The following is a 12,246-nucleotide window of genomic DNA, read 5'->3' as shown; positions in this document are numbered from 1 at the left end:
GATGAAAACAATTGGAGAGCGCCCATCTGCGGTGTCAGCGGCCCAAACCATTATTTGTGGCGGGTGCTGCCTCCTGGTGGCCAAGCGATGACTTAGATTCTCGTCGGTCAAGTAAACCCTATCGTTTTGAGAGTTTACGAATTGCTCCATTGGAAAAATTTTTTCGCCAGAAAACACAATGTTCGGAATTTGACCGCTTTCAACCAAGCGAAGCAAATGCTTCGCTTTCTCAAGTCTTACCTGTTTGTTGCTTCGGTGTAAGATCGTGGGCCTTTATTCCCATTAAGGTGTTTGAGCTCACGAACAATTGCTGGCTGTGATTTTCCAGCTAAATATAAAGCAATCACACTATTACGTTTGAATTCCATCGCTGATCACTTTTTTTTGCGTTCACTTTTGGCAAAACGCTTTTGTACACTTAGGAACAATACTCCGAACTTTCATTCAGCAAATTTATAAATAGCTGATTCCAGTGCGACAGCTACGCGAACGGTTTGAAGTTGGTTACACTTCGAGTGCCGGACCCTGTATCTTTATATACCAATATTAAACATGACTCCCGTAAATTGGATTTAAAGAGAGTGGTGCTATGAAATTGAATACGCTTTCCATACTATTCTGTATATAGAATGTTAGAAAACATGATTGGTTATAAAAAAGCCAAAAAACATTTGATATACGAGGTTTGACCAGAAAGTACAGCGAATTTTGGACGTTATTTCTTAAGAAAATGCTTTCTATTCACGAATATCTATTATGTACCCTAGAATGTAATCAATACCAGATATATTGCACATCTGCCTCTGTTTTTTCTAATCCTCAAAGCATTTCAAAAACGATCCAAAACACGTCCAAGCAAAATAGCTGCCAAAAACTAATAAAAAATTCGTAATGGCCCATCTTGTCAGCATAAGTCCCTTACTTTATATGAGTAACAACATAACCCAACAAAACAATCGAATACACGTAGCCCGCAAATAATCAAAATACGCGCTGCTTTTTGTACAAACTTCGAATATGTACCATTTAACTGCTTAAAGTCATCCCTATTTAGTGAGAAGTGAGGGTCTTCTCCATGAGTGCGAACATACTTGTATGTATATACTTTTCGGCTGTGATTTACAGCTATAATTTTCCAATTGTTTTAATTGTGTAAAGTTAAGGAAATAATTTGGAATAATTGCAAAGAAGAATAAACACATATTTTTACCGAAAATAACTCATAAAATTTGAAATAAATGGGGAGAGTAAGGTTAGGTTAGATTTGCACACCTGTTTAATTTCCATTCCCGCCAGCTCGGTGGGATACCCAAGTGTTTAAGCCTTGTCAAGAAGGAAGTATTGAGTTGTTTCCACCTCATCTTCTTCCATAAACAAAGAGATTTTTTATTACATACCATCTATAAAAATTCCATAAAGCCTTACCGAAAAAGCCGAATATCTCGAGAAGTATTAATAATAGCGGTTTTGACCTCTGACCTTTTTTGTAGCAAATAAAAATTTCTACAAGTTTCTCATTTAGATTTTTTATAGCTCTTGTCATTAACGAGATATACTACTGTGCCCAAAAAATAAGGTGACATATACAAAAAAATGCGAAATTAGTGGAAAAATCAGGTTTAGACCCCCGTACTACCTCGCCGGTGTGAGTTTCGACTTTGTCGCAATGGACACTTTTATAGAATGTTAAATTATGAGGAATATGTGTCTAAAGTCAAAGCGATGCCATAAAATGCCTCTGAGTTATAGAAATTTAAAGTTAAAAAATCACGATTGTCGTGTATTTTCAATGGAAAATTTTTACATGCCTTGATCCAGTCTTTAATGTTAATAATAAGGGCTCAAATTTTCGGGGAATTTTTTTAGGTTATTTAAAGGGAATTTTTTTGACGGGATTGAAAAAAATTAATAGTTAAAAAAATACCCTAAGGATAGGATAAAAGATAGGAAAGCAAATTGTTATAAATTATAGTTTGGACATGATCTCAAATGGGTCAGGAGGATATTCCATGCTGTAAAGTTTTTTGTCCGTGAAAAGGTGCCTCTAAATATTCATTAGACGGCTTAAATATTTTGAAATATTATAAATTTTTAAGTCAAAATACGAGTAATATACGAATAGTAAACCACCATACAGGCACCATACAATTTTATTCCATTATAATTATTATTATTTTCAATTATTAAATTTCTTTATTATTTTTTATGCCATATTTCGCCTAATTAATAAGTCTACCGTTAACGAGTATCAGAACCACGAAGAAAATACGCACACAAGTTGTGCATTTAAGTACATACATACATACTTACATATATGCATACGTACAATTGTCTCTTCGAGCTACTTTGCAACCCGATACTTCTCATATGGTTCGCATAACTCGCCCATAACCTGCTCGCCATTACAAAGCTTTTGCACTTTAACCCGCCATGCAGTCCATTGACTTTCTTCCGGGGAGCGCTGCGCCTTATAACTGCGATAATTTGCCATACTTACTAACAAGCCTACATACACATGCATACGCATGCGTAAGTGCGTACCAAGCGGGGCACACCACTCCATTGGCTCACTGGCTCACTGCTGTGTTGTTGTTTGTTTCATTTGTTCGCTGCGCGTTGGCCCTTTAACTCCCATATTGAATGCAAATTATCCAATTTAATGAAATTAATAAAACAACGGTCTCGCATGCAATTACATACATACTCCTCGTGCATATTTTGTTGTGTTGATTTTGGTTTTAAATTTTACATTTTGCATGTGATTAACAAATTCGTTTAATTGAATGCATTCTGTTCTCTTTTCTTGCCTTTCTTACCGTCGCTCATGCTCATGGATTCGTGTGAATTTGCAGTCTCACTGGAAGAATCACAGTTCGAGTCGCCGCCTTTGACGCCGGAAAAGGTGCTCGAACTAATTGAGCAAGCCTATCCGAATCCCATTACACCGGAAGATTTGGCTAAGTATGCCTATAATTCAGTTAATTTTTGTTTTTGTTTCTTAATACATTTAATTGTTTTGCTTTTCAGAGACTATGGCTGGGAGGAACAAGATGTGCTCTTGGTATTTATATCGCTGAAGGAACGCGGTCTTATCAAATCCATGGAATATAATTCATACACGAGAATACATCATGAAGACAAGGAGATTAAGGTGAGTGATGATTTAGACCGAATAGCATTCCTAAAATTATAATTTTTTCCGCCAATAAAGGTCGTTAAACAAATGCCAACCATTGCTTCGAATAAACAACCCACAATCGCCATTATAACGGCACAATATTGTGAGAAACTTGCGGTGGATGCCATGTTGGAGAATAAGGAAACGTTTGTACGCTATACTACAGTCGGTGAGTCCGATTTTTAGTCTATAGATATATATGTAACTTTGAGTATTATATTCGTACATACTTACATACATACATTCTGTATTCGAAGTTTAGGAATTCAAAGCAAAGTAGAACTTTATAGCACAGGGCATGAACATTCAATAAGCTGGTTTTTCATGAGGACAGCAGTCGTTGTGTTTAACGTGGTCAGCCCTATCTCACGGTGCTCGAAAGCACAGCGGATCAAATCAATTGCTTTGATATCACGATATAAGTACGTTAAGTACCAATGACTGAAACCTCTGCCGTACTTTGGGTACGGCACCCGGTTGCAATGCAACTTCACATTCAACTGTCAAAGTGTCAGTTCTTCGCACATTAGGTGTTTAACCACAACTTCCATGGTACCAGTCCAGGAGAGCAGTCCCCATGAGCAGATTGGAGCTAACTCCAAGGGCTCCTGCTCCTCGTGGTACCAGAAGTCTACGAGCGGACTTCGTAGCCGAAGCTACTACCAGTTGAGCTTCCATACTGCTCTGGACTTGTGATCAGGGGTTGGACCCCAAACGTACATACCAATCACACAACAAGTTAAACAAATTCCCAGTTAAACGCCTTCGCCGCCTAAACAATTCAAGCGAAAAAGACCCTAACAGTTCGGCATTCCGACTAGTGGAAATCACAACGTCAACATCTAACCGTCCATCAGTTCAGCTAATCCCTATACCACCCAGATCCCTAATGTCCGTGTACATCGGACATTCTACAATTACATGCACCCAAACATCCCAACCTATCAAATATGTGCTCATAAGTAGAAAACTCAGACGCAGACAGAATCTGAAGTCTGGGTTACCCTCAACAAACCTAACGTCCCGGATGCACTCTTAAGTCACCCAACCGTTAGGATTATTGTTCCAACGGTCTTGTCATCTACATCTGACCTTTTATCTAGAAGCCTCCTGTTCCCTAAATATCCCTACCTCTCCACATCTTCATCGGAAATCCAGTTATTCCACAGCCGTGAGAACTGTCCGACTTGGTCTGTTGTCGTTCTTATAATAAAAGAAAACATTTCCCACAATTTGGAGTAATGCTGTTGAGTTAACAGTCCTTGTCGAATAAAAATCCGAGTCGATCCTAAGAAGTCTTTCAACCGGCTGAATCTTTGTTGTGGTCTTTAGATCAGAGAAAACTTTATCACTAAAAGTTTGAAGAACAAATATATGTATTTTTATGCAGTATGTATGTAAGTATGTATTTAAATAATTCTTTTGATATTAAAACAAAGTCTACATGATATAATAGTCATTTCGCCGAAATGTAATGTGTTACATTATATCTTTAATTTTTCGACATTTGATAACCAAAACAAACAACCGAAGATGGTTTTGAATACTAACGAATTGCAATCATTTTCTTTCTCTTTCTTCCCACCTGAATTGAACCGACTCCCAAACGGCGATTTGTCCACTGTCCACACTATTTATTCATTTCCACATGCAAAAAAAAAATACAAAAAAAAATATAAATTCACTTCTCTCATACCAGATACCGATCCCAATTTAACAAACACCCTCAGAAAATCTAAAAAGAAAAGAAGATTTGGTAAGAAAACTAAGAAGAAGCTAAGTTGTGTCTACTAAATAATATCGCTAATTTCCTTTGTTGTGGTTTATTGTGTTCTTTTGTTGTCAACATCTTGGTTCTGGGTATTTGTTGTTATTTCGTTTTACATATGTATATATGTATATTACATACATACAAAAAACACATACAGACGAACATAAATATGTGTTGTGCGTTCTCGTACACAAATACATACACATTTTTACATATTCGTAAGAGAAATATTATTTGAAATTACAATTTTTGAAAATTAATGGAAAATAAATATTTGCTCTTAAGTATACCATACAAAAACATTTAACCATTTTTACCATACATCACCATCACTCTGCACATTACCCCACCTATGAAAGCTTAAGGAATAACCTCACTCAGTCATATGCGTAAAATTCATCCAACGATTCCTCGAACTGACTAAAAAGGAGTAATAAAGGTATCAAATTTCTCTATTCATCACACTGATCTCCTCAAAAAATGAGATCTCCGAAGAATGAATATGTTTTGTTAGGCAATCTAACATAAGGGGAGCATACAAGAGAATAAATTTGAAACATTTTTTAACTCTGCAAAGCTTTTACATTTCATCACATCAGGTTTATTATCATTCGAAAGAAGATCCTTTGGAATTTATTTTTTGAAGATTTTAAAGATTTTTGAAGATTTTGAAGATTTTCGCTATCAAATGTTGGCCGCGACTCCGTCTCAGATGGCACATCAGTTGAGTCCAATTTTCCATGACTCATTCGAGCATTTCGACCGGTAACTGGCGTGATGTTTTGTTCCAAAGCCTGAATCGAAGCAGAAAAAGTTTAACTTTGAGATATCTAACGAACTTGGTGGCCAATCTTGGTGGATTTTCTTGGAACTTTCCAAAAGCCCATAGAACGAAGCGATGTCGCTTGGGAAGGTCGAGCGGCTTCAGTTCTTGCACACTTTCAATTTAAGATCTCCACGTAGAATATGACAAGTCTTTCCATACGTCAGTCCGAGTTGCTACGAATGGCGCCGAATCGACTATCCACGGTCATCGTGTACACTCTCAAGTACGGCTGTGATATTTTCTTCTCTGCGATCTTTACGTGGTCTATTCGGTTGAACATTGTCCAATAATGAATGCAGGGTCTGAAGTCAATTTGTGAATAATCTCTGAACCCAATCATGTTTTTTGTGTATGAAAATTGTATAAAGTTCAATTACTACTCGTATATATAATTTAACAATAATCGTTTTGTCATCTGTCAGGTATCAGTTGTCACAGTACATTTTCATTAATATCCATACAAACTGTATATACAAGTAATACAATAATTAAGCTAAGCACATGCCAACTTCAGTGTATGTTATATACAAGTAATCATAGTTCGTCGATGAAATTCTGAGTGAGGTCATTCACTATACTAGGCTGAGCCAACATTCGCTGTAATTTTTCCACAATTCACAATTCACTTTCTTCATTTCAACTCACCGTTTCACTGTTTTGTTGTAAATTTGCCCATTTTGTCAACTGTCACACCGAAATCACCACCCCAACTGAACATAAATATTTGGGTACTCTCCAGCTCCTACTTAAGAAAGTTGTGAGTAATAAAATCTTTACTCTATTACCAACAGGCGAATCGAACGTCTACACCTTGGGCAACATTGGCGCCCATCGCATTGTCAGCACGAAATTACCCTCGGTGGGTAGTACACGTGAAGCAATGACCGCCACTGGCAATACAACGACACGTCTGCTGGGCACATTCCAAAAGGTCGACTATGTCTTCGTGGTGGGCGTGGCCGGTGGTGTGCCACATTATACCGATTACAAAAAGCATGTGCGTTTGGGAGATGTCGTGATTTCATATGTGGACAAACAGCGGGCGCTGTTAAGCAAGTGAGTAGCAGCTGCGGATGGTTGAAACAAATTTGAAGTGTCATAAATTATGAATTATTGCTAATAAAATTAATATTGCTGCCTAAAAACTTTTCAGAAATGAAAAACCCTATGTGTATATCTACCAGAGCGGCGAAGATGTCAAGACCTATTTCCCCATCAACGACTCACTCCAGCAAATCGCCGAAGGCCTACAAGCCAACATGGAGGTCAAGCGTCCATGGGATACCTACCTGCGTGAAGGCTTAGCATCGTTGATGCAAAAGACGGAGAGTGACTTCAGTCGCCCGTCCGCCAATACCGATAAGCTCTTCATGAATATCGGCAATAATGAGGTCATTGAGGTGGCACATCCCATCGCCACGGACACTGTGGACGGCGTGCCACGTTCCCGCCTGCATCTCGGACCTATTGGCTCGGGTCGCGATCTGGTGCGCAGCGACAACTCGCGCATGGAGTTCGCTAAGAAGTATGGCTTGCTTGCCACCGATGTGGAAATGAGCTCGGTGCTGGACAGCATTATCGGCAACTGCAGGGAGAGCTTCATATTGGTGAAAGGCAAGTGGCAAATAAATTTATGTCAATTTTATGAAATAATAAAACTCAATTTCTGCGCTCACTACAGGTATTTCCGATTACAAGGACGGCATGTCGACGCGGAAATGGCAGAATTTCTCCTCTTTGGCGGCCGCGTCTGTGGTCAAATCGATTATTTGTGGCATGGATGCGCCAACAAACGTTTAATTAGCAAGCAAAGTGAAATTATTCTAATCTATTATATAAAATTTATTAATATAGCGCAAAGTAAATTATTTGATAGACCTACGTATACAGTTGTCTAACGGTTAATTGTATAAAATATTAAGCAAATGAACGTGAAAGCATTTAGATTTCTTTATACTGACTTATACTTGATAAAATCACATATTTATAGTATACAACAATTTAACAGCATTAATACATACAAATATACAAAGTTGCATAATTATTAATTCTTCTTAATAATATTTACTAAATTCTCGGAAGTAATGAAAAACAATTTTTTGCTGCACTTTTTTATTTACTACTTTATCTTCCTTTAAGCAAAAATGCTTTTTCATATATTTTTGCTGCAATCTATAAGCATTCGTGTAACGGTAATCAAAGTGTTTTAGTTGATAAAGCGAGAAGAGAAAATTGTGTCCTTGTTTTTTGTAATAATTTTTGTTATATTTTATTAAATTGTTAATTTTTGTATTGCAATAAATGATTACACATAGATTATAAAGTATTTATCAGGTATTTGTTTGAGCGGAATTATTTTTGTTATTGAGAAGGTGAGAATATCTAGATAAGTTTTGTTTAAGAATTTTGAAAATATTTTAAATACTCATTTCATTTTTGCTTCTCTTGAGTCATTTGTTATGGGTAGTTGACTAAAAAGGAGTGTAGAACTTTCTTCCCAGAGCACCAAATTGGCAAAACGTGTGGTAAGCTCCCGAGGTATTGATGGCAACGCTTCAATTTAACGACAATCAAGTTCGATAATCGGCCTAAGTGCAGTAAATTGACATCATTAGAAGCCCTTTTAAATAAAATAAAATTCCTTGAAGATTTTTATACCCTGAACAGGGTATATTAAGTTTGTCACGAAGTTTCTAACACCCAGAAGGAAGCGTCGTAGACCCTATAAAGTATATATATAAATAATCTGTTGAGCTGAGTCGATTTAACCATGTCCGTCTGTCTGTATGTATACGAACTAGTCCCTCAGTTTTTAAGATATCGCTTTGAAATTTTGCAAACGTCATTTTCTCTTCAAGAAGCTGCTCATTTGTCGGAACTGCCGATATCGGACCACTATATCATATAGCTGGCATACAAACTGAACGATCGGAATCAAGTTCTTGTATGGAAAACTTTTGCATTTGACAAGATATATTCACGAAATTTGGTATATATTATTTTCTAAGGCAACAATGTAATATCCGAAAAAATTGTTCAGATTGGATTACTACAGCATATAGCTGCCATACAAACTAAATGATCGCAATCAAATGCTTGCTTGGGAAACTTTCCCATTTGATGTGGTGTCTTCACGAAATTTGACATGGGTTACTGCTTAAGGTAATAATATAGTCTCTGAAAAAATTGTTCAGATCGGATTACTATAGTATATAGCTTCCATACAAACTGAACACATAGTTACTAAAAGAAATCCACCTGTGAAGGGTATATTAGCTTCGGTGCAGCCGAATTTATACATTAATTGAATGGAAAGGGTAGGCCTAGCGAGTGGTATCTTTTCAATTCCTTCTACGTTGTGAACTATCGTTCAGCTGTTGAATCGCAAATATATTTTCATGATGCTCCAAATGGAAGAGGTAACGTCTGCTAAATTCTTCTATTATTTCCTTTACATTAAACAGCTCTAGATCCCGCTGGAGGACATCTTTTCTCATATAGAAAGAAGCCCCCACTATAGTGCGCATTTTTGAAAGCTTGAATTACTTTTAATTCGGTGCACTACCCCAGATTTGAATGCCATACGTCGGCCATACGATCGGCTTAAGTATTACCTTATAAATTAGCAACTTATTCTTCAGACTGAGGCGGGATCTTGACTTCCCCAATTTAAATTTTAGCTGAGTTCTTTATACTTTTACGTGCTATTTCCCAGTGCGCCTTTTATCAATTGTAATCCACAAATATTTTGCGCATGTATTTGTAGGTAACAACTGACCATATAAAGCCACTTAAGGGAAATTTTTGTGCTTGAGGGTAAATACTGCTTGTGCGGGCTTTTCGGTGTTGATGCTAACATTCCATTTGGTGAGGCACGGTTCTACATATGTAGATTATTCAAATGCATCTGCAATTGTCTAAAAGAGGTATTATAGCCTTGATGCTAGCAGTGCAGTATCATCAGCATAGGTTGCCATCATTTTGGTGTCATTACCTTGGGGCACGCTAGCACCAACTGGTCTCAAATCCGAATCAGCATCACGGCATCTAATTAACATTGTTTTATCTTTAATTTGAATAATATGCCTCAAAGCCAGACTTTGTCCAACACTTGACGGGCATCAAGGAACATAGCAGAGCAGCATTTCTTATTTTCCAGAGCATTACATTATTCAATTGTGGCATGAAATTTTCTGATGCCAAAGTGATGATTCGGAATAAGCTGTTTGTCTTCCAAAACCGACAAAAGCCTGCCTGCGTAAAAATATTCCTTCGAATACTTTTTAGATAATTACCAGTAGACTAATTGGTCGATAAGTATTAATGAGATGTTCAGGTTTTCCGAGTTTAAGAATTAAAATAACCTCAGCAAATTTCTATTGCGATCGGATATGACAAAATCAATCTGAGCATTCCGTTAAAAAGCTTGACAATCATGCTGATTACGTTTTCGGGTAGCGCTTTAAGTGCAAATGCATTAATTCTGTCATAACCTGACGAATGAGGTTGATTTGAGTTGTGAAAAGTATTGTGTTTAGGATCACTTTGTATACCAATTTATGCTCAGGATCAAATTCAGCCATACTAGTCTATATAAAGTGCGCTCAAACACGATCAAATCGATACTTATTTTTTCCCTAGATTGGTAAACCTGTTTTATGTTCCATATGCCCACGTAAGTTATCAAAAACTTGCTAGTCCTCCATCACCCTCAATAAATAACGAAAAAAGTAAAGAAATAGTACTTAAAAATCGTCGTGTTGGCATCAGGAAGATAGCAGAGGATCTCTTATAGGCCGATTCAACCATTTTGGTTAATATCTTGAGTATGAAGCGTGTTAATGCTTTACTCGTACCGAGAGACTGGTATAAGCCGCGTTACATTCTAGCATGATTGTGGCCAAACACGAATCAAGAGTCACCGCTTAGCCATCATGTTCGTCAGATTTGGCGCCCTGTACATAATTAAAGTTCAATAGCGGCATTATTAGAAAAGCTCTTGCTTTCGATTGGTAGAAAACTCTGAAAAAGTCAAAATATAGACCTACATACATACATATGTACGTGCCATGATAAAAGCTCTGTTAATAAAGCTTTTAAAGTAAGTACAATAAGTTTCTCAAACTAGTTGAAATATACAGTGTCGTCCAAAGTAATGGAACTTTTTATGTTTTTGAATATATTTGAGAAAATTTGGAGTAAAAATATGCAGTGTTGTCCAAAGTAATGGATAAATTTCATATTTTTGAAAATATTTGCGGAAATTTTGGGGAAATATATAATTTTTTAGGCAAGACTCGTGTAAGTAAAGAACTTGCTTATTTTTTATGGTTGACTCGTAATATATAATTTACTATTTCACCGAGTTTTTCCTCTCAATTGAAATGAGTGCTCTGATATTAGTCGAAAAAATATAGGTTCTGCGAGTTTTTAGCATCTAAAGGTTATAGGTTTGCAATCTCTGTTCTGACAGGTATACCTTGCGAAGTCTGCCGAAGGGATGATTGAATGCTGAGGAAGTAAAAAGAATTCCGGATTGTATTAGTCGAAAACTCGTTCCTTATAGTGACCACACTCACGTGGTGATCTAGTGCTAGTTCACTGATTTCGTGAGGTATAGTGTAGTAAGTTTATTTATCAAAAAGTACTTGTGAAGTTCCAAAACAGAGTGAAAAAATTGGCTCATCTTGTAGTCTCATGTTATGGATTCCAATAAAAATTTAAACTAACGTTCATTTATTACTCTAATATCTGTTAAATGTGTGATTTATTTCATGAATTATGAATCTATAAACTACCCTTTGACTACACTGTGCTTCTCTCTTACAACTTGTTGATACTTTCTCAGCTAGTCTTTACTCCACAAAATACATATATGTATGACTATGAGCGGCATTGAGAAATTTTAGAAAGCATGTAGTAGTATAACGAAGAGAGTATATTTAGCGCCCAGCTGATATGAAAATGCCGGTCTCGTAGAGGTTGTGAGAACAGCTGAACATGCTTATTGCTGGAACTGGTCAGGTAACTCGCAAGAATAAAAGCAGCTCTCAACAGTGGGCAAGACACATACATACATATTGATAAAAACGAGAATATATGTACATATATACTTGTGGAAATTCGGGGTTGCCATATGATATAATATTTGATTAGTAGAGAATTTTAAAAGATTTTTTAAAGTAAAATATTGGGATCATTTTTAGGCATTTTGATAAATTTTTTTTTAAATTTTTTGTTTTAAAGAAAGACACTTTTTTTTAAATATCTGATATTGTACTAAAGCTTTTACTCAAAAAGCTCATGGAACATAATATTTTCTCATATTGTTATAGTTATTTGAAATTCTCAACCAAAATTTTACTTCTGTTTTTCTTTTTATAAAAATAAATATTTGTGATGGTCAACCCTATAAATGAGGTTTCCTTAAGAAAGTCGAATATATCAACATTTTGGTTGGAGCATAAAAAA

The 12,246-nt window shown here is 36.4% G+C and overlaps 1 protein-coding gene across 9 annotated transcripts in view; it reads left to right on the top strand.

Annotated features, from left to right (window-relative positions):
• LOC126759061 (uncharacterized) overlaps window positions 1-8,101 on the top strand; it is a 58,665-nt gene extending 50,564 nt beyond the window's left edge. For 7 of the 9 annotated variants that reach the window (XM_050473648.1, XM_050473647.1, XM_050473645.1 and 4 more), the window contains 7 exons: window positions 2,853-2,961; window positions 3,028-3,151; window positions 3,212-3,347; window positions 4,878-4,934; window positions 6,567-6,831; window positions 6,929-7,389; window positions 7,457-8,101. In XM_050473648.1, coding sequence (XP_050329605.1) covers window positions 2,853-2,961; window positions 3,028-3,151; window positions 3,212-3,347; window positions 4,878-4,934; window positions 6,567-6,831; window positions 6,929-7,389; window positions 7,457-7,575 — 1,271 coding nt within the window. In that variant the 3' untranslated portion in view covers window positions 7,576-8,101. The remainder of the gene's footprint in view (window positions 1-2,852; window positions 2,962-3,027; window positions 3,152-3,211; window positions 3,348-4,877; window positions 4,935-6,566; window positions 6,832-6,928; window positions 7,390-7,456) is intronic. The other 2 variants (XM_050473649.1, XM_050473651.1) reach the window with 1 other exon arrangement.
• Window positions 8,102-12,246: the final 4,145 nt, after the last annotated feature.

Source organism: Bactrocera neohumeralis, chromosome 5, assembly GCF_024586455.1.
Source record: "Bactrocera neohumeralis isolate Rockhampton chromosome 5, APGP_CSIRO_Bneo_wtdbg2-racon-allhic-juicebox.fasta_v2, whole genome shotgun sequence".
NCBI lineage: Eukaryota > Metazoa > Arthropoda > Insecta > Diptera > Tephritidae > Bactrocera > Bactrocera neohumeralis.
This window is presented reverse-complemented; position numbering and strand designations above follow the sequence as displayed.